Source organism: Echiichthys vipera, assembly GCF_963691815.1.
Source record: "Echiichthys vipera genome assembly, chromosome: 17".
NCBI lineage: Eukaryota > Metazoa > Chordata > Actinopteri > Perciformes > Trachinidae > Echiichthys > Echiichthys vipera.
Window position 1 is genome coordinate 4,559,015 of NC_139842.1, and position 22,576 is coordinate 4,581,590.

The following is a 22,576-nucleotide window of genomic DNA, read 5'->3' on the forward strand; positions in this document are numbered from 1 at the left end:
AAGCAACCCCAACCTTAAGAAGTTTTCTTCTCATGGGAGTGTTTTCCCTTCAGAGATGGATCGGGGACCAGGCATAATGCTGAGTGTTCCAGAGCCTCAGGGGGCGAACCATGGCTCCATGCCCAGTATAGACCTTCAAATTTGTGATGGAGGAGGAGAAGGGATGGTGAGTATTCAAAGAAGTGGAGGTGGAGGCAGAATGTCTCCAGGGTTGAGGTATGCCAATGCTAATGCAAACTGGAATGGTCGCCTTCATAATGCCAGTTCCTTTGGGGAGGAGGGCTACTGTGGTCCCAAAAACCACTACCAGCTGCAAGGGCCCCAGGTCCTCAAGGCTCCCCAGCCTAAGGCCAAAGAGACTTCACGTCTTAACAAGTTTCCCTTGGATCTGGATAGCTTGGTAACAACTTCTCCCACCAAGGTTCAAGGAGGATCCATGAGCCCTAACCCCCCCAAGCCTCCACCAAGGAGCACAGGAGGCCTCCAACACCACACCAGCCCACCATCCACCTCAGCCAGCCCCTCAGCCTCTCTCAGCAGTCTAGACAGTTCTTCTGACACCCCACCTGTCTCTCTACACCATCCCTTTTTGCCTTTATCTCCACGTTCTCCCTCACAGGGTTCCATACCTGTCCCGGAGATAAGCTGCTCCCCAGTACCCCTTTCCCCAGCCCAGAGCCCCCAGCTGGAGATTCTCTCAGGGCCCCAAGTTGTCCAGGTGGCCCCCAACCTGTCTAACCCTTTAAGCTTTTCCAGCCCCTCAAGCCGTAGAGCCATTTGGTCTGTGGAGAGAGGCCCAGGGGATGCCAGAGATAGCGTAGGCTCAATCTTACAGAGGATTGCTTCCTTCTCCCAGCATGCCATTCCTGACACCATCCCAGCAATGGTGATCCAACCCCCTACAGTCCAAAGCCATGGTGGGTCGTCATCTGAATTTGGATGTCCTGCTGAGACCGCACTCATACCCACATGGAAACAGGACAAGAAGAAACCGAAAGGTAAGATGAGTTTTAGAAATTAATAACCATTGATAATTCTGTGTGCATTTGTATGTGCAGTGAGGCTCAGGTTAGATCAGTGCTGTGGGTGTGTGTGTGTTTGTGAATAGAACACTCTATGTTGTTCATATAATGGTTAGGGATGCACCGATCCGAAATTAAGATCCGATATTGACAAATTAGCTGGATCAGGTACAGTTTGTTAATTCATCAATGGTATAGAATCGGTATCGGGTATTGACCGTTAATCAAAGCCCAGGTATCGGTATCAAGACTGTAAAAGTTGGATTGGTGTATCCCTAATAGTGATAGGCTCTTGTCGGCAGTAAATTGCACACACAATGCATTTTGTGCAGTTGACATGCACTTGAGTAAAGGTTACTGTTGCTTTCTGCTTTATCTTACTTAAATGTCATACATGTACGTACAAGTTTACAGTATTTATACTTACGTTGTTTTGCTACTACATGAAATGCTGCACATAGAAAGCACTCATCTGTCCTCATGTGACGCAGGAGGAGCTGTTGGTGCCTGGATACACTGCATTATCCAGGATGCATTTAAAAGTTGTGGAAGCAAAACACTGATAAACTTGAAACACACTTCTACGTTTAATTTTGTGAGATAGCATGCACACACACACACAAACACACATACAGACTATGTGTGTGTATGTGTGTGTGTGTGCATGTGTGCATGCGTGCATGCTTCAACATTCACGACTTCAAATATTGTTTCCTTAAAAAAACGTAATTCAATTTGCGATCACATTCTGGTAATCATCAGTCCCAATATGGAGAATAGAAGCTCTGCTGGCACACAGGTGGCAGGTATCAGCAGGTGATTCTTTGCCACAACGCTCAGTTTTATTTTACCGGTGCCTGTTGGACTTCCACCACTCCAGTGGGTTTTTATGAGGAAGAATGTACAGCTCACAGAAACTAGCTTTTAGCTCGTTGACATCAATATTTTTAAACTAGTCATGCCCAAAGAGGGTGTCCAGTGCTTCTGTTCTTGCGAAGTTGCAGCCAGAACGTCACTGCTTTCAGCTTCCATATTGTCTGGGCCTTGCACATTAACCCCATCATGAAGGTCACACAAAAAAATACGAAGGTGTTAAGAGGTGCTATGCACACACAAAAAAAATTAAGTGCTGTTGTTTACCATTCAAGTTAATTTGAAACGAGGACACGAGGACTACTCGAGGACTCGATCACTCATGCCCATCCCTAGTACAAAGGTCTGTTTACCAAATGATGACAGGGAATCTCTTTCTGTTTTCATGTTGGTGCAGGAAGACAAGTAGACAAGTCAAGGTTAGCAGATGAGCCGAGCAGGCACACCCGCTGTAATGGTTTCCTGTTGTATTGAGCCCCCCCCCCCCCCCCCCCCCCCCAACACACACACACACACACACACACACACACACACACAACACACACACACACACACACGCAGAGCAATACACAAACACACAGAATTTACTGTGAATTGTATACATTTCAAAATGTTCTTTTTTTGCTTACACAACCACACCGTCACTGTTTTCCATATTTTCATTTGGGTAGTTGCTTCTCATACAGAACACACTTTTTTTTTTACATGCATACAGTCTTTGTGTTAAAAGCTTGACTAACATTTTTCACCGGGGTTTTAAAGCTATTTTTAGCCCTCCTCCTCCCACTTGGCCTTTGGCTCCTGCTTCCTCTGATAACAAAGTCAACTTTTCTGTGCCTCAGAACACGTTATAAGGAATACCATTCTATCAAACCACAAAACCAAGATATTTGGGAAACAAACTCCTCCTCATTCATTGATATGAAAAAAAAATGATCTGTTTTATTAGGACCGTTTATAGTAGGCATTGAGGGGGAAGGGGGGAGATCAGAGGATAATGGGCATTATGTGTCAAAAACATGGTGAACACACTGTAGATGTCAATAAAACTACAGCTTGTTAATTGATGATTAAGGATCTATATTCGTATGTGTGTGATAGGGTGAGTTTTTGAATACATTCTGATAAATACAGACTTTAATTGCACAGATGTTTGATTTTTTTTTCTTTCGACCCTCATTAAATACAACTTTGACTAGCATAGGGTCGGCCGTTTAATCCAGGGGTCGGCCGTCATCACCCAATAAACATCCGTATAGGTCTTTTGTGCAAGCAGCATATTACACTTGTTGTTAGGTGGAGATCTCTAGTGGCCATAGTAATTATGGCAGGAGCAAAGGAGGAAGTCATGTTAAGTGGATAATGCCAAGGTCCGCGTAGGGAGTAGGTTGGGGAGGATAAATGAGTCAAACAAACACCCATGAGACTGCATTTTGAGTTCTGTGTAAAACCAGAAGTCAACCAACTTTGTTTGATGCAAGTCCATGACGTAGTTACCATTACATGGTCTTTTCCTTAACGTAACCAAGTAGTTCCATTTTACAATGTCAAATAGAACGGTCAAATATATCCTTTTTGGAGTCACTGGCAAACAAACTAGTCCGTCGTTTAGGTATGAGGATGTATTCTCTGTGCACATTTTGCAGTGTCCCTGGCAAGACACTCAACCCCAAATTGTTCCCCCAAATCTCTATTGTACGGCATGTGAACTAGATAGTACCTTAACTCCATCCATGCAAATCATTTGTGCATCTGTAATATGTCAGTTAGATGAGCTGATGGAACGTTCTGCCTTGTTTTCTAGTCCCACTTTGATTAAGTCTGACGAGACGCCTGGATGTTTACACGAGAAGCTTGTCCAGCGCACATTCAGAGACTCAGTTGAGCGGTTTCACAAACAGGAGGCATCTGTTTTAACAGCGCCTGTTGGGATTTTCCCTTTGCCCCCTCCTGTCTCATCGGGGGATTAATCCAATACCTCTGAGCTGAAAGAGAGAAAACAGAACATCCAGCTTTACTCATAGCTTCGTTCTTATTTCACATATTAACCCTGCAAAAACTCTTGCTTTCACCTACTGTACGCTATCATGCTGCCTACCCCTATGAGTAGGAGATGCTTTTTTTTTATAGGCAGACTGGTTTGTTAGGGGAGAGGGAATGATGGCAGAGTCAATAATCAGTCAGTAATCCTGTTAGTATGTAACACTTTAAGTGGCAAAGAGAGATTCCTGTTAAATATTTTGAGATTTTGAAGAATTCAAGCAGATTTTTTGCCGGAGTATTGTGGTCATCAGGAGGTCACACAGCACGAGACGTAGTAGTGTGGATGTAGCCATAATGGAGTGGTCAGTCAGACCCTGCGTGGAGATCAACTCCCACAAGTGACACGATTTACTGAATGTGGAGTTTGAGGATGGGACACACATTTCTACAAAACATTCTTTCGGAGGTCTGATCTTTGACAGCAATTTCCTCAGAGCACACGAGGACATCCCTGCTGTCATCAGCGTGCACTTTGTAAATAACAGGCTAATGTGCGGTAATGGGCGTTCTCAGTGAAATGATTGTTTTGCTCTATCGTGCTTTACTGAGATCATTTGTTTCCCATAAAAGCTTGAAAACAAAAAAAAGGGGCCCTGAGGCCTTTTCCTCTCCCCCTTTCCTCTGCTCTTAGAGAAACATAACAGAGGAAAGACAATTCAGATGGCCGGAGAAAAAAAAAACAAGCAGTGGAAGATCAAGCTCGCATTGAAGGGTTCCTAAGTAGAACGTGTTGTGTTTTATCTTGTCAGTCAGCCATGAAACCCATAATATATCATCGTGTACTGAATAAAGATCAGTATTGTTCGCCCCGGGGATTATCTCCCCCTTCATATCGCTCACATCTCCTCCACCTTGGGAAAGGATTCTTATCTCCCCCTTCCATTTTCCACATCTTTTTGCTTCATCAGTTCTGCATTCCTCTCGATCTCTTCCCCTCATTATATCTGCTGCATCCCCGATGCAACCTAATCATTTATCTTCTGGACATTGTTGTCCAACAGCCGCCATGATAAATGCACGCTGTCCAGCAGTGCCATTATCTAGAATAACTTTATTCAGCCCATCCTCTCTGCTCTTTTAATCATTCTTTTCTGACTCTCTCTCTCTCTCTCTCTCTCTCTCTCTCTCTCTCTCTCTTAAACTATCTTGCCCAGGCTTGTCTGGACTCCCCCTCCTGATCCCTCTCTCTTTCTGATTCAAGCTTTAATGACAGTGATTTAGGATATAAATTCCTCCCCAGCAGATGTCTAAGCCGTCGTCCTGTTTCACTCTCCTCACTATCCTCTCTGTGACAGAAAGAGGTTTTGGTATGTTGGTAATGGCTTATGAAGGTTTTACACACATCTATATTTTTTGTGAATAAAAATCCTCGTCCCCTCTGAAGCTTCCTCTGTCCTAGTCCTCTCCGAAGCCTCCTCTCTCCTCGTCCCCTCTGACGCCTCCTCTGTCCTTGTCCCCTCTTAAGCTTCCTCTGTCCTAGTCCTCTCTGAAGCCTCCTCTGTCCTCGTCCCCTCTTAAGCTTCCTCTGTCCTCGTCCTCTCTGAAGCCTCCTCTGTCCTCATCCCCTCTGACGCCTCCTCTGTCCTTGTCCCCTCTGAAGCTTCCTCTGTCATAGTCCTCTCTGTAGCCTCATCTGTCCTCATCCCCTCTGACGCCTCCTCTCTCCTCGTCCCCTCTGAAGCTTCCTCTGTCCTAGTCCTCTCTGAAGCCTCCTCTCTCCTCGTCCCCTCTGACGCCTCCTCTTTCCTTGTCTCCTCTGAAGCCTCCTCTGTCCTAGTCCCCTCTGACGCCACCTCTGTCCTTGTCCCCTCTGAAGCTTCCTCTGTCCTAGTCCTCTCTGAAGCCTCCTCTGTCCTCGTCCCCTCTGACGCCTCCTCTGTCCTCATCCCCTCTGACGCCTCCTCTGTCCTCATCCCGTCTGACGCCTCCTCTGTCCTCATCTCCTCTGAAGCCTCCCCCTCCTCATCCCCTCTGAAGCCTCCTCTGTCCTAGTCCTCTCTGAAGCCTCCTTTCTCCTCATCCCCTCTGAATCCTCCTCTGTCCTCGTCCCCTCTGAAGTCTCCCCTCTCCTCGTTCCCTTTGAAGCCTCCCCTGTCCCAAGTTTACCTCGAAACATAATTGGCAGTGCAGTTTACTTTTAGGAGACGGGGTTGACGACAGATCTCAAAGTGTTCAACTGTTTAGAACTTGCAGTGTTTGGATTGGGTCTACAGCAGCGACACAGCAAGGACCTTGTACGAGCGACTGCGTAAACTCCAGGAACAGACATCAGCTGTCTGTTAGGATCAAAGCAAAACCATTCACAGTGTCTCAAGTTGAGCGGCGCAGAAAGCTCAAGATCAACATTCACACAGAACTGTTTCAAATACATTTGCAGTCATTCAATAGGCTGCCTCAGTTTTAGCCCTACTGATGAAAACTGCTGAATGAGTGTTGAAACCACCGGGCCAACGCTCCTTTGACTTTGTATTTCTAAATGTTATTTTTTTATGAACCCCTGACAGGAAGCAGACGGAGAGTGTTATGGCATTCTTTAAAGAGTTTGGTGATCCAGCATGCACAAATACATGAAGGAAACAGCCAATCAGATCTTTTTATAGGGGATCCTCCCCTCTGCTGCTGTTTGTTGCTGTTTCAGCTCACTGGTTTGTCCTTCCCATCAGCCCAGATTGGAACGCCGCTTCCTGTCCAGTTGTTTGCTTCAAGGCTGTGAAATGTGTTTCCTGCATGAAAAAAAGATTAGCTCAACCCGGCTGTTCAGGCGTGTTTCATGAACACACACACCAGGATAGACAGTGATGAAGACACTGACAAGCAAACATGAAAAGACCTTCAGGGCGCACTCACACTGTCCTTCCGCACCGCGCCCCAAGCTTTAGGGTACTTGTCCCCCCCTCCCTCTCCCCCCGCTTGCCAGCCCGTTTGTACTCACACTGCCTGGGCCTTGGCGAATGCTTCTTGCTGCATATACGTCATCACATCGTAACCATCACACGCATTGATGACGTCATCGCAATGCGTGGCTTTGTTTACAAATCTTCCCATAGACCTCGAGGTTTTTGTGCGTCTTGTCGACTGTTTTTGAATATTTTCATCGACCAAATCTGCAGTAAACACTCCACCTCCGCATCACACCAACGTGAACCTTTCGCCGCCATTGTTGTTGTTGTTAAATATCCGCGCATGGTCCCCCCTTCTTTTTTCCCTGTCCGAACAGGCGCACATAAATGACGTCAGAACCGTCGTAGGCCTCGTGCTCGTGCTCGTGCTCGTACACGTGCGCACGCTCGTGCTCGTACATGTGCAAACGCGCTCTACAAAAGCCCACCTCTCTCAGACGGGCTGTGGACGGCCAGCTGGCCGCAGCTATGCGCGGAGAGGTTGCACTCACACTGGTCAAATGCACTAGGCTTTAGCCGAAAAACCTGTTTTGGCCCGGTGCGGAAGGACAGTGTGAGTGCGCCCTCAGATGACGCATGATTCTGACCCAAAACATGCACCTCTGAGTACTAGCAAGGGTCATCAAAATGACCTCATAGTGTCCTAAAAAAACCCTCACATTAAATCTTCTCTTAATGGTGACTTCCATTTTAAATACAGGGGATACACAGACAAAAAGGACAAGTCAGGAGAGTGATGACTGAATGAGGCCTGCGCTTCAAAGGTGTGAGACAGCAGGGAGAATGTGACGTAAGGATCAGGGAGAGGTAAAGGTACGACTGAGTGCGCAGTAAATCAAAGCAACGTAAATCAACTGATGGTGGATTAGAGGCTTTTAAAAGGTAGAACTTCTTCACAGCACTCCTGTGATGATGAGTCACACAGGTCACTGAGTATGTGTCATGACAGAAAAATGGCAGTTCTAAAAAAAATCTAAAAAAAAATAGATGTTTGATATTGATGAAATGCGTAATTTCAAGTTGCCATGCATGCGTGTGTGTGTGTGTGAATAGTATCTGTATCCGTGCTTGTATCTGGATTCACAGAACACAAGAAGTAAACATCAGAGGGTTTTAATATGGACTTAACTGTACGGAAATAATCAAGTAGTGACATATTTCAATGTATGAAATCCACCTCCAAATAACAGGAAACAATGAGTCCAATGCTGTGTGTAAGTTACTGTTGTGGTTCAAGTGAGATAATGATGTAAAAAGAACAGGGGGATTACACAATAGCTAATTGGGGCTAATTGGAAGAAAATAAAAGTGTATATTAAAGGAAAAGGACATGATTTCCAAGCAGATTGATGGACAGTGTGTGTATTTCACTAGATGCTGCAGCCTGTGTATGACCTGCCATGTCTGTCATCACACCTGACTAAACTTTGACTCTGAGAACAGGTGATGTGAGTGTAATGTTTCAGAAGAAGAAGAAGAAGAAGAATTACTTTATTAATCCCGCAACGGGGGAAATTCGATTTTTTCATCTATTATTATTAATCATGTTACACACACACAGGCCCGAAATACACACACATGCACAGACAGGACCTATATATGCAATTAAGGAGAGATGTTAGAGCGAGGGGGCTGCCAGTGACCGGCGCCCCGAGCAGTTGGGAGTTCGGTGCCTTGCTCAACAGCACCTTGGCAGTGCCCAGGAGATGAACTGGCACCTCTCCAGCCACCAGTCCACGCTCCATTCATGGTCCACACAGGGACTCGAACCAGCCAAGTCACCTATGGACTGAGCTACTGCCGCCCCCGGTTGGGTGACAGAACTGTAGACGTATAACTGTAGACGTATTCATACTTTAATATTGACATATGGATGTGCGGATGATTGGTGTGTTCAGGAAAACACTGGCTACAGTCATTTTCTATCACAATATGCATTCTTGGCAGTTTTTTCATGGTGAGGAGAGAGGTGGTAGAGGACAGCGAGCCGTTCGCCAAGAGGAAGCCCTTCTCTGGACGTCTTACACTCCTGTTTTATGAGTGCTGTTTGGAAAAACTGTTGACAAATCTCTTGTTTCACACATATTTGCTATTTGCTCGGTTGGAGGCTGGTTAGTACATGTCCCAGAGGTAACTTCAACATTGCTGCAGAGAATGTTCGAGAGTTAAGTATCAGTAAAACACAGGCCTTGTCCTGAATGTGTCTCACTCACTCACTGCAGCCATGTGTGAAGGAAGCGGGGATTTGTCTTCGGAGGCACGTACAGACTGGTCTGTGTGTGTGTGTGTGTGTGTGTGTGTGTGTGTGTGTGTGTGTGTGTGTGTGTGTGTGTGTGTGTGTGTGTGTGTGTGTGTGTGTGTGTGTGTGTGTGTGTGTGTGTGTGTGTGTGTGTGTGTGTGTGTGTGTGTGTGTGTGTGTGTGTGTGTGAGTGTGTGAGTGTGTGAGTGTGTGTGTGTGAGTGTGTGTGTGTGTGTGTGTGTGAGTGCTAAAAAAGCAGCCGACGCCTGCAGCTGGGCTTGGCTTGGATTTGTTTCCAATCTGTTTAGTTGTCCTAACATGGCTGCCCTTTGGCTCGTCCAGTCGAAAGCAAAAGCTGTGGAAACAATCCTGTGTGCTCCACACACCTGAGCGCTTATCTTAAGCCCCTTTTACACATGCACTGCAAACCTGTAATTATGTAGACATTACCCGGAGGAGCTGCATTTAAGAATGCAAATTTCTGAATCAACCGGACATTAAACAAACTTTACCCTGTAAGCTCCCCGGTAATGTCCAACTGAGCCCATGTGTGAACAGAGTCGTTCTCCTCAAAGCAATTTTAGTCAAAAGCAACTGGACTTGGTTATTTGTCTAGGAAGACGTTTCACCTCTCATCCAAGAGGCTTCATCAGTTCATGTACGCATCTGACCAGGCTGGGAGTGGTCCGTTCATTGGTGTGAAAATTTCTATCATGAAGCCAACCGACACTGGAAGAAAAGCAGTAGGCCGATTTACACGGAAACGGCAATGAAATGTCCAACTGAAAAATAGAATGAAAATGAGATTTGGATTTTTGTTTTCTTCAGTCGTTCATTCATTGTACGACAAGACTAGTGCTTTCATTATTATTTTGTATACAACCTCTTTCCGTGCATCATCTCTGTCTGTACTTGTACTCATTGTGGTACTACATAGGCCTTTGCATGTTTATCTATGTACTTTGTTGACCAGCAGCAGCAAACTTCCCTCCATTGACCAAAATGTTTTTTTGAAGTTTTGTTGTTTTTTTAATGTTAATTTTGACCCACATTTGGCAGCTCTGCAGGTGTCAATTTAAAGTCATTATTAGGACATCATGGAATAAATAAAGACTTAGGAAAGGGGGAAATTTCGACAAGGTGGGACGGTTTTTTAATAGGGTTGGACGACATTAAAAATTTTCAACTGGTCACCGTCAGCCCAGCAACCAGCAATTGCCAATACATTTGCCCATGTGTGTGCAGCTGGCTGTGTTTGAGCAGTGAGCTCACTACGTTTATAGATAAGCAAAATAAGACTGTCACAAACTCTCAAGGAAAGATATATTGTTACACACATTTTTGTCTGGTTTGGTCAAAATATATCCTTAATTCACTGTGTAAGATGTGGAAATAGGTGGGAGGGAGACCAGTAAGTAAGCAAAATAAAGTTGCGAGAATGGGCCAAAAAAATTACTCATCCAATGGCCCAACCCTAAATCTTAATTAATTAGATAATAAACAAAGTTATATCAGTGGGGCACATTTGGGCTAAATCCTTGTTACTGATTGGCTGGTCCTTTCTGAGCACTGCTATGAGTTACCTGAAGTTATTCTGTAGTTTACAGTTGAAAGCTGTCGTGAATAAACACTTTAAAGCTGGTCTGCAAGGTTACTCCTACACTTTGCTGTAAGTAGGAGTGAGTTATTCAATAAACGTCTTAGTCTTCACTTTTAGTTACGGACCTCATTACTAATAAACTGGTTATGCAGCGTATTCTTGAGTCAAAGTCTCAGAACTTTGATAAATACAAGTCCAAACCAACCCAGTGTGGAAAATGTTGAGGGAAATCAAACCGTTCTGCTCTTCATACCATGTATGACCTTTTTCATACCCACCACACCCTAACCTAAATAGTGCCATTATCCTTAACGATTATCTCTTCTCCAGTAAGATCCACTCAAAGGGAATTCCCATGATGTGCATTGGCAGGTCCCTGTAACGTGTTCCTTGGCCTCAGGGAGGCCAGCATTCACTGCTAATGCCTCTAAAGCAAGACAGACAAAGGGATAAAGAGGAAGGTAGAAGAGAGAGTAGGGGAAAAAAGAAAGATCAAAGGAAAAGAAAAGTGAAAGGATGAAAACAATGATGAGAAAGAAAGAAAGAGAGTTATTAAAGGCCTTCCTCTGTGCTACAGAGGTGGAAATTGGATGTCAGCAGTTGGCAAGAATACCTGACTCTGTCCTAACAATCTTCACATCTCCATAGCTACAGTGTGTGTGATTTAGTATCGAGTGGAAAACCTGATGACTTATAATCTTCTCCAGGGTGATTCTATCAGTGACACCCGCCTAATGGGCTGCAGGGAACATCAACAGCCTGTCCGGCACTGACTAATTGCTTTTAGAACATCATAGTAGCTTAACTCTGTTTCACCCCGTGCCCTTTTATGCAGGCTGTTCGTCTTCATGAGTGCAACCAATACAGGTCAGCTGAACAGAATGACCTGGAGCGTCTCGGTAGTGGAGATTTCCATTTTCCAATTTTTGGCACCAAATTTTTGTTCTTTCAAGAAATCATGGACCTGTAAAATAACCAGAGTTTGTAATTCTTCCTTTGCCACTGTCATTAGCACATTTGCAGCAAAAAATATTTGTTTGCCCCTTGAATATTCCCAAATCCTTCGAAATCATGGCCTATTTCATTGACGTTAATTCATGTAAGATTAGATGGCACATACACATCAGCGCTATACATTAGCAACCTACTGTACATTGCAATGACCATACCTCAGTGGTCATAGGTCTGAGTCACTTTAAATTTTACACAATTCATTCTTTGTACAAAACCCCAACATTCCCAAACCAGATTTAGGATTTTCAAAAAGTTTGCGTGTGTGTTTTTGGTCTCAGGATGTAGAACAGGTTGTCCACCAATCAGAAGATCTGCGAGTTGGTCCTTGGTTCCTCCAGTCCACATGTCCAAATGTGACTGTGCATCTGAATGCAATAGACAAGAAAGGCACTATCAGTACAATTTAACATTACATCCAGATGCCGATTCTAAACTTTAAGTTGTACTCCGTAAGATTTTCACCCATTTAATTGCCTTTTAAGTTCCTATCTATCAAAGAGTGAGTTAAAACAATGGTGATGGATCATATGACCCACTAATGAAAGCACTTCTGATTGCCTTTTTGCCGAGTATTACAATATCTGTGTCTGTGGCGACATTCCCAGGCCTGATCTAAATAAGCCGCCGTGTTAGTGGCGCTGTTGACAGTGGTTGGTCTCTCGGCCCTGATCGTCACTAATGGTTATCCTTGTAATTCACTTGTAATTGGAAATCGGGAACCTCAACTTCTGAGTCAGGGTTGTAGTAAGGGCAGAAGTGTCATAGGAACATGTGTGTGTGTGGATTTAAGAGGATAACATATAGGGGATGGGCCGGAAGTAGAGAGGTGAATGTGTTTCAATAAAGTTTACAAAAGAGCAATAAATACATAAATAAATAATCAACACATAAAGTTACCAGGAACGTGACAAGATGGAGCCTCTGAAGGAACAGGCTAGCCTGTAGTTACATCTTACCAAAGAGGCCACTCAAAAACACGTATCTCAATTCTTACAATCCAGTACAACTTAAACATTTTGCTGTTATTGCACACTCAAAGGATTGTGCAACCTTTGGGGAGTTGTGTCCTGAGTGCTTTCTATGATCCTAATTATTAAACATTTGGAGGTTATCCAGCTGGTGAGCTGTGTTTGTATGTGTTGTGAGGCTCCGTTGTAAGCCCAGGGCCACACCGTTATTCACTTAACTTCACATCAACAGGAAACTGTAAAGCTTCAAGTACCACTCTGAGCAAAGCTTTAGAGTCTGACTCATCTTTAATAGACCCCTCCGTACGTGGAAGTGAGTGTGTACAGACACTTGTTTGGAAGACAACCTCTATGGTATAATAATGGTTCTTTCCGAGTTCAAACTGTACAGAGACATTTACACGACAAACTGGCTCCGCTCTGCTGTCCACAGCAGAGTCAGACATGGATTGCACTTAGAAAAAGGGACACATCCTTAATTTTAGGCTGTTAGGTCAGTTTATTAGTCATGAAGAGTACTACTCAGCCCGTTAAAAGTTGTATACTGTCCTCTTTAGCTCTGCAGGAGCTTTGTCAAATCTGACCAAATACCACTGATGATATCATAGTGATCCAAATCAGGAAAAGACAGTGAGCAGCTGTTGCCAGCTGCCACTACAGCTACAGTGCAGGAAACGAGAGTATAAACATGTGATGCAAAGCATCTGAAGTTACACAAAATGACTGTCTGCAAACACGAAGACCGAATTGTCATATTTAAAACACGTGATGACAACTAAGCAAACTACATCCACTGATGGAGGGTGTGAGATTCACTTGAAATTAATGGGAAAAGCCTTTAAGTGGGGCATATATTACAACACATCCTTATAACTAAAGGACAGAATAGGGCGATTACCAATGACTCAAAAAATGACATATTAGACTGTATTTAATGCTGTGAAACAGACGCACGGTGGCAGTTTGAAACTCATGATTGCGATTATCATCTGAGCGTTGTATTTGACATAACTACTTAAGTTTAGGCAACAAAACTATGCGGTTAGGTTTGAGCAACAAAAAACTTCATTGGTTGGCCTAAAATAAGTCATGTGCATCGCAGACAGAACTAAGCTCTTGGTTTCACACGTCATGAACAGTGGTCTCCTGGGGTAAAAGTCATGTTTGTTTGACCCATTGACCACTGGACCGTCCTCCTTATGCAGAGTTTTGGGCTCTTATTACTACATCACCTTACTTCTTTGTTGGCTCCTGCAATAATTAATACGGCCACTAGAGGTCGCCGCCTAACAACAAACATAGAAAATATAGGTCATTATAAGGTGCTTGCACAATCAGCCTATACAAATGGTTTTTTGGGTGTTTTTTTTTTTTTCTAACTTCTATTTCGGGTTCCAGGATGAACTAGATGCGGCCTTTGTAAGTACCATAGACTTTATAACAGAGATAGACGTAGCTACCATGACATCACCCATTGGTTCGTGGACTACCTTTCTGAAGCCAAGAGATAGCATTTTTTGAACCGGTTGTGACCATATTTTGAAGAAGGCGGGGCTTGGGAGGAGCGACGAGCAGCATCGGGCTGCCCTCCATTGTCGTTTCAATGACACTGGGCTAAGCTAAATGCTGAAGAGGGAAACTTACATTTTTTTAAATAGTTGGAACGAGTCAGCTGGTGGACTAATGCTGGTGGGTGAGCCCAGATCTCCAGTCGCTGGTGCCATACACTGTAATGTCACAGAGCCAGTTGCAAATCGCCAGTTTCCAGTTACCAGCTAATGATAGCGCCAGCTAACTGCTAACTTTGTTAGCAATGTGCAACTGACCGCTGAACAGGACATTTTCAGGTGATCACAATGTTACAATTAACTTTGAGGAAGTGCAGTTTATAAACATCCATCTTGTCTTGTTTACTAGAGAAAAAAACAGTGAACCAACTGGCATGTGTATGTGGGTGTAGGCTTGTCAGTGTTCATCATAAGCTCTTTGGTTTCCCTCATAGACCATCCAGCTCATCAAGAGCACACACCAAACTATGGTAAACTGAGAGCTGGGACAGTGTCATTCAGCAAACTTGGTCATACAGGGATGTGCATGCAGACACACGCACTCCTACTTTGTATTGGTGTTTATGCTTCCGCTGGATGACAAAAGAAAGGAGGATGAAAATAAGAGGGAGATAGGAATACAGATACCAATGCTCTTCTCAGCCTATCAACAGGTCGTAAACCTTCGCCTGACTGTGAGGAAATACCCCAGATAAGATGTTTGTATTTTGGTGTGTGTATCTGTGTGCTTATAGGTCAGCAGTGAGGTGCAGCTGCTTGTGTACACACTCGTCTGTATCTGTAGAGTCCTGGGTGTGTCTATGTGTTTGCATTGTGTGTGCTTTCCTCTACATCCACATCAACTCCCTGACCCTCACGAACCCTGCTGTCACTTTTTCTACACTGCCAACATAAAGTGAGCACTCATTCTTCCTGTGGGTGGCATAGCCTACGTAGATAACAGCAAAGCAAAATATAGAAAGTTAACCAGTCTTCAGATTTAAAAATAACATTCTGATATAGACTAGAGTTACAGTAAATGTAGGAACGAAAAGTTTAACTCCAAATAAAAGCATAGAGAAACTTAAGCAATGCAAATCTATAGGTGCGGTAACATAGACAATATATTTTCCACCCAAGTGAAATCATTTTGATCAGAAATTCCCACTTTACTGTATACATGCACGCTAAGTAAAGTGATCAGATAAGATGTGTGCCGGACATATAAGAGGTTTTTTTTTTTCTTCATTGACTTTATTAAAAATCCATTCATTCAAAAACTGGTTCTGTCTTTTTAAAGATGGAAACACATTGTGTCCTGGGAACAGTGCTTGGCGTTTCTGCAGTGTTTTCTCATTAAAAACATACTTTTCCTGTGATCGCTGAACAGTGGGAGACTGACAAAATCTTTTTCTGCAATTATATACGCCAAAGTCGTGAGCCTGACGTGGCTAACATTGATTAGCTTGGGGCAGTACGGTGAAGGCATTAAAACAGACATTAAAGCATGAGAAGAGAGGGGCATTTTTAGTGTGCCGGTGGGTACAGTGAGCCCATGGGCACCAAAGAAGAATGTTTATGCTGCCAAGAGAGTGACATTTCTCACTGTGGCCTGGAACTATTGAATACCGCATCACGCTGTATGACTGCTATTGAGGATTCCCTATCCCACATCGGCCGCTCCGTACTGGACACTTTTTTGCCATGTCCTCAGAATAAATTGGAAAATTGGAAGAGGTGACCGATTCCTAAATAAATCATGAGTGGGCTCCTTCCTGTTGGATTGCATTTGGTAATTGACTTTAATGGACTTTACTACGAGAGGAGCTGGTACCTGGGACAGTTGGTGAATCTTTCAAAACACTATTTTAATAAACTCCGGGTTCGCTAACTACGTTGTTGATGCTTCATTTCATATGTAGGGACTCTTCTCATGCTACTGCAGAGGTTTGTTGTTATTTTGAGCAGTGTTAGTGGTTAAAAAAGCCGTTTCAATGCTTTCACCGTACTGCCCCAAGCTAATCTGTGTTAGCAACATCCGGCTGTTACCGACTCTCCAGGTTTTCCCCGTTAATAGTTGTTACATGAATGAAAACTATCTCTATGGAATTACACTTTAAGACAGGTAAACTTGGTGCCCCTTCCTCCATCAAAGACTAGAAGCTAGTGGATGATCGTCCAAAGCCAAGACTTGTGGGAGAAAGTCGCTCCTACGGAGTTTACCAATCAGGAAAGGAAGCAAAACTTTCGAATGACATGATGTCATGTATAAAATCATGCAAGTTAATGGAGAGGTATGTGGCCCCAAGAACTCCAGTTTCACTTAACATGCAAATTGCGATCAAGGCGTTCAACAATCTTCAACTCTTAAAGTTTCCAACACAAAAAATTGTGTCACTCAGAGACTGTTGATCTCTTCATTAGCACGTTTAACTTTCTCATGTGTCTGTAAAGCTGTTTTCTCAAATGAACTCCGGACAAGGTTAGGAGAATCAGGTGCAGACATGGTCCCAAGTTTCCTTTTCACACATGCAACACACAACAGGAGATTGTCTTTGTCAGCCTTCTGACAGATGTTTTTAGAAATCTCATTGTCTTTCCAGTTAGACATTTTTGTTGCCCTCTTTGGGTAAATCACTCTTCTTCTGAACGCTGGAGCGGCAATTAAATAGATGAAAATCTTTAGTATAACTCTAAGACATGCAGTGACAGTCATTACAAACAGCCATGTAAACAAAGGAGGCTGATCTCTCCTTTCACCTGTCACTCTGTACCTTTTTGGCCCCTTGGCTGTAGTGTCAGAATAGATCAGAGTAATGATTAACTTTAAGTCATCATACAAATATGCACATATCTTACCTCTGACATGGTATGTGATTGTGAAAGAAAAAGAGACAGCATCTTGACAGATGGAAAGACACACGCACACACACGTATACACACACACACACAAAGTTACATTTTCACGGTTTTGATGTTATATACCGTATTTTATCTATGTTTTATTTTTTCCAATATTGCTGGTTTGTGTATTTTTTATATACTAGATTAATTTGTACTTTGATGCTTTCACAAAATTGTTTATTGAGAGTCTCATGGCAGTAAATCCATTGAAATTGAAAATTTTAAAAAAGAAATAGAGAAGGCAGATGGGCAGAGAGTGGTCATTACTTTCTGTCTATAGTCTTTTCACTTGTCCTTCTTCATCACACAAAAGAAAGGAAACCCTCTAAAAGTACTCACTGGGCACATGGAAACATGAGCACATACACGCGGCACACACACACACACACACACACACACACACAATGGAAACAAAGTGTTCAACAGCTTGTTCAAAGCCAAAGAAACACTGGGTCAGTCACCACATGTGTTTCCTGAATCTGAACATCATCATACACATCTTGTTTTCCTGTCCTGGTCCAATCAGATTCTTACTCCATGGGTGAGGCTTAGGTCTGTCCACTTTGTGTAACAGAGCGAGTGATGCAGCAGCTCAGTGGTCACCTCCCTCTAAGGGGTTCTGGGTTGGAATCTGTGTGTTTGTATTGCTTTTGAACGAAGCAGCAACCACCACAGTCTGGCAGTGAAAGCTAAGAAATACTCCACTAAACCTAAAACTAAATCAGCCTTTTGATTATTAAAGATTGTGAGCTGCAAATGCGGCTGTGAAATGTTTGTAGCTTGCTCATTTAAAGAGCATTTTGATAAGTTTGGACTTTTCTTTTGCCATGTACCTATTTGAATAATCATGCTGGGAGGAGGCCTCTGGGAAGACCCAGGACTAGCCTCGGGATCCCCCAGTTAGAGCTGGTTAATGTGGCCCGGTAAAGGGAAGTTTGGGGTCCCCTGCTAAAGCTGCTGCCCCCGCGACCCGACCCCGGATAAACGGATGAAGATGAGATGAGATGTACCTATTTGAATAGTCATTTCTGAATTTATGGGAAGATCTTGATATGTTCTTCTTAGTTCTGTTCAGTGTTTTTGTGCAATTGATATGTTTGTCTGTAGTCAGTCACACAGTGCACTCTGTTCTGGGGGCTTGGTTTGTTCCTGTGGTGGACTTGTGAATGTCTTCCCTCAAAGCATGCTGGGATATGCTTCCTTGTGACAGTGATTTCAGTATAATCGAATGCAGGACCTGTCTCCAGTCCTAACATAATGTGACTGTGGTTACCAAACTATGCCTATACAAAAGAAACAGTGTTGATGTGATGGCTTTGGTTTCAAATGAACACCTCTGTCTTACACATATTTGTTTTGAATAATTGCACAGACGAGTGGAAGTTTGAAAGCCGCAAAAAGAATTCTTAAGAGCAAGGCACAGACTTAGGGAAATATGAGGCCTGCAATAGTCTTTGCCTAAACATGTTTCCAAAACATCAGAAAATATCAAAAGTAATATCTCAAGTAAATATGATTTCTTAGAGCAAAAAACTGAGTTCTTGTGTATTCTGGTGGGTACTGAGTTGGCAGGGTGGACCCACATTGACCAAAGGGATAGCCTACCAAATATAGTTTGATGATGATGATGATGATGATGGTTCGCTAAGAGATAAAGCAACTGTCCATCTTATGGCAACAGTTATTTTATCTTTTGTTTCACCAACATTGAGGTAAACTAAAATCTGGCATTCTCATTACAAAATGATCTAGGTTTAAAAAAGCTGAACCAGGTTAAACTTTTTTGCGGACGACCCTACATTATATTGTTCTGCATTGGCATTGCCAGAATAGCCATAGTAGCGTTTGTACTACATAGGATGACTATATAATTGAATGTGTTCACACATGTACAGTTAATGCAGTCAGAAATCCTTGGACTTCTTGTGAACATTAGGAAATGGCGAAATGTATCCATGTAAGTGTATGCGGAAAGTATAACATGAGCTCTAAGGCCTATACACACCGGGGGCATGACGAATAAACGACACAAAAATCAAAAATAGATTGGTCAGATTGCAGATTTGGTCGATGAAAATATTCAAAAACAGTCGACAAGAGGCACAAAAACTCCGAGGTCTATGGAAAGATTTGTAAATAAAGCCACGCATCGCCATGACGTCATCCATGCGTGTGACGTGTTAGGGCGTGATGACGTATGGACAGGCAAGAAGCATTCCGCCGAGGCCCAGGTAGTGTGAGTACAAACGGGCCTGGAGAGGGAGGGTGGGACAAGTACCCTAAAGCACGGGGCCCGGTACGGATGGACAGTGTTAGTGCGCCCCAAAGGACATGGGCAACACCAAATTTTGCACAGACTCATGCAGAGGAGATGTTAAGCCTAAAGAGTGTTAGAGATAAGGTCAGGATGGTAACTGAAGCATTGCTTAAGATATCTGTTACCCGGCCAACGTGTAACATGGACAGGGTGAGTGACATCACCAAAGGGCTGAACATGACAGGTTTTTTAAATCAGTTGTCTTTGAGAAAACATATTTATATTTTCAACACAAGACATATCACTAGCAGCTTAGGCACGTCCTTCACGCTCGTATTGTCAAACAAATCTTCTTAATTAGAGTAAAGCGTAGAACATTTAGAGTGAGGAGTGTGTAGAGAAGAGAAGAGTCTGATTGTATCTGCTGTTATTCTCACGCTTGATGTGTGAGATAGTTTAGTTTTGTTTCACAGAGAGCTTTTCAGATCATTTAGATAAATAGCACACACTCTTCACCGCTCATTCACCTCAGCCGCAATCTCTGACATTTCTCTCCTCGTGTGTGTGTGTGTGTGTGTGTGTGTGTGTGTGTGTGTGTGTGTGTGTGTGTGTGTGTGTGTGTGTGCATTTGTATGTGACTATATATCTTTTCACCACTAGGGGGAAGCACTGAATCATTGTGGCATTCTCCATCATCCTGTAGAGCAGTGGCTCTCACAGCTGGACGCTTTGTCATGTTACCAACAGCAATAATCAAAGAATGGCTGCTGTCATCCTTAATTCTGGTCCCATGTGGACATTTTGCTATTTAATACTAAATGATTAACAGATGGGATCCTTTCAGAGCTCAGCTTATTTTCAGCTCTTGAATCTCTCTGATTACAGCGCAGACATACTGACACTGAAATAGACAGCTGGTTGAAATCTAACTTTAAAGTAACTCTAACTTGATGCAGACTGTATCAGATGTAGTTTATCCAGCTGGTTATTATCAAACTAAGTTCAACCTGGTGTCTGACAGCTGGGACTGTATTCTTCAGCATTGCTGCTCTGATTTATTAGCACACATCGGCATGTATGCATTTTGACCAGGGCTTTTATTTAGGAAATCAAGCACAATATGAAAACAATAAGTAAGACAATGAAATTGGGCAAATATTAGTCAAATAAATGTAAGACAAATCCTTTCGATGTAAATTACATTTACATTATTCTAATGCAATATAAGAACAATAAATACATTTGAACTAGAACATTCATTTATTCATCTTCAACCGCTTATCCCGGGGTCGGGGTCGGGGTCGCGGGGGGTGCTGGAGCCGACCCCAGCTGACATCTGGCGTGAGGCGGGGTCCACCCTGGACAGGACGCCAGTCTATCGCAGGACACATAGAGACAAACAGAGACAGACAACCATTCACACCTACGGGCGATTTTAGAGTCATCAATGAACCTAACATGTTCAAGAATATTAACACATCAACAAGTGTATTTTAATGTTAAAAAACACACAATAATAATAAGATAATTTAAAAAATAGTGTTATGTTTATATTGTGTATTACTAATATCATGCTATAAAAGCAAACTTACCTGTTTTGATTCATTTATTATTATTATTTTGTACAGTATGCTGCCATCTGGTGGCCGATGTTGTTATTATTGTTTTCTTAGTAGTAATTAGTAGATCAAGAGCTCAAGTCATATGTCACTACAATATTTATGTGAATATTAGCAGCAATAATAAGAGGATGAAGCAACACCACTTACCATCATCGTCATAAAACCTGTTGCATGCTGGTATGTGGTGTTCATATACAGGAGAAACCCAGGAGAACAGTGCAGAGGGATAGATGGAGAGAAGAGAGAGCATCAGTGGTATCATCTGGATGATGTGCCTGTTCTTTTGTGTTTGCATGTTGACACTTGCAAGGAGGCACACACTGCATTCCCTTTAACCTCTGTGCGTGTGTCTGCGTGTGCGTGTGTGTGCGTGTGTGTGTGTGCGCGCCCACGTGTGTGTGTGTGTGTGCGCGCATGTGTGTGTGTGTGGGTGCGTGTTGGGCTGTGCGATAACTCCATATTATTGTTTATCAGCAGGGCACATATCTAGCGCAGTACGCATCGCAGGTTATTATTAAATTGTGTAAAACTTGAACCGATCATTTATACACATGACAGAGAACTTATATCAATCGTGTGATGGGAGAGACACAATGAGAGGAAGGCAATAATTGCCTACACTATTTTTTGACGGGTGCAGTGTACCACTCCGTCTTGAGACCCTCGCTTCAGATAAGAAAATCTCCCCCCAAAAAACTTTCAATATTACCGGAATGCTGTGTGATCATACAGGGGACATTCATTCAGCAGCTTCATTTCTGCAGCGTGGGATGAAGGAGTAGGATGGGAATGTGAAGTGTCTGGGAATCGTATAATGTGGGTGATGTAGGAATGCTGTCACCTTTCAGTGTTCAGTTAGCAAAGTCGTTCGATCAGCTCTGTGTCAGCTATGGGAAGACGAAGGAACACTGGACATGTGTTTACATTTATGAGCAGATGCAGTACACTGAAGAAAAAAGGGCATAGAAACAGCTGAGCTATCCATTTATTGTGATTTTTTTCTCCATTTTAAACAAAAGTATACTACTGTCCATGCTCCATACTCATACAGGTCGATGATAGAGAAGCTAAACATGTAATTAAAGGATAGGTTCACTTTTTATAACAATTATCCCATACACATTTGTAGCCTACAGCAAAACTGTTTTTGGTAGCTATAATTATTCCTTCACTCCATCCAGGCCATTATGAAATCCTTTCCTAACAACCTTCCAATAAAAGAAATAGAGGATAAAATCCACAGCCCTTATTCTGTGCAAAAATGCATTCTCATGTTCAGCTAAATCAGTCTTAAGTAGTTGGAATCAGACAAATCCAGTGGTTATCTTCAAAACTTCTGGTTTGAAATCCCCTCATTATCCTGCTATCCCTGCCTAATCATTTGTCTAGTGTTTTGTTTGTATGGCCCAGAAGGGTAGAGCAGGGGATCTGCTAATCAAAAGATTGGCGGTTTGATCCCTGGCTCCTCTAGTTTGCATGAATCGCAAGATACTGAATCTCAAATTGCTTCTGGAGGCTGTGCCATTGGTGTGTGAATGTGTAACTGAGTTATAAGATTAGATCCTGATGAGCAGATGGCACCTTGCA

General features: G+C 43.1%; 1 protein-coding gene across 1 annotated transcript in view; it reads left to right on the plus strand.

Moving 5' to 3' along the window:
* The first annotated feature begins 693 nt into the window (after positions 1-693).
* The window catches only part of septin12 (septin 12), a 53,966-nt gene continuing 32,083 nt past the window's right edge, over positions 694-22,576 (plus strand). Inside the window, exon 1 of the mRNA XM_083931158.1 lies at positions 694-998. Within this exon, the coding sequence (XP_083787284.1) occupies positions 884-998 (115 nt within the window). The 5' untranslated portion in view covers positions 694-883. The remainder of the gene's footprint in view (positions 999-22,576) is intronic.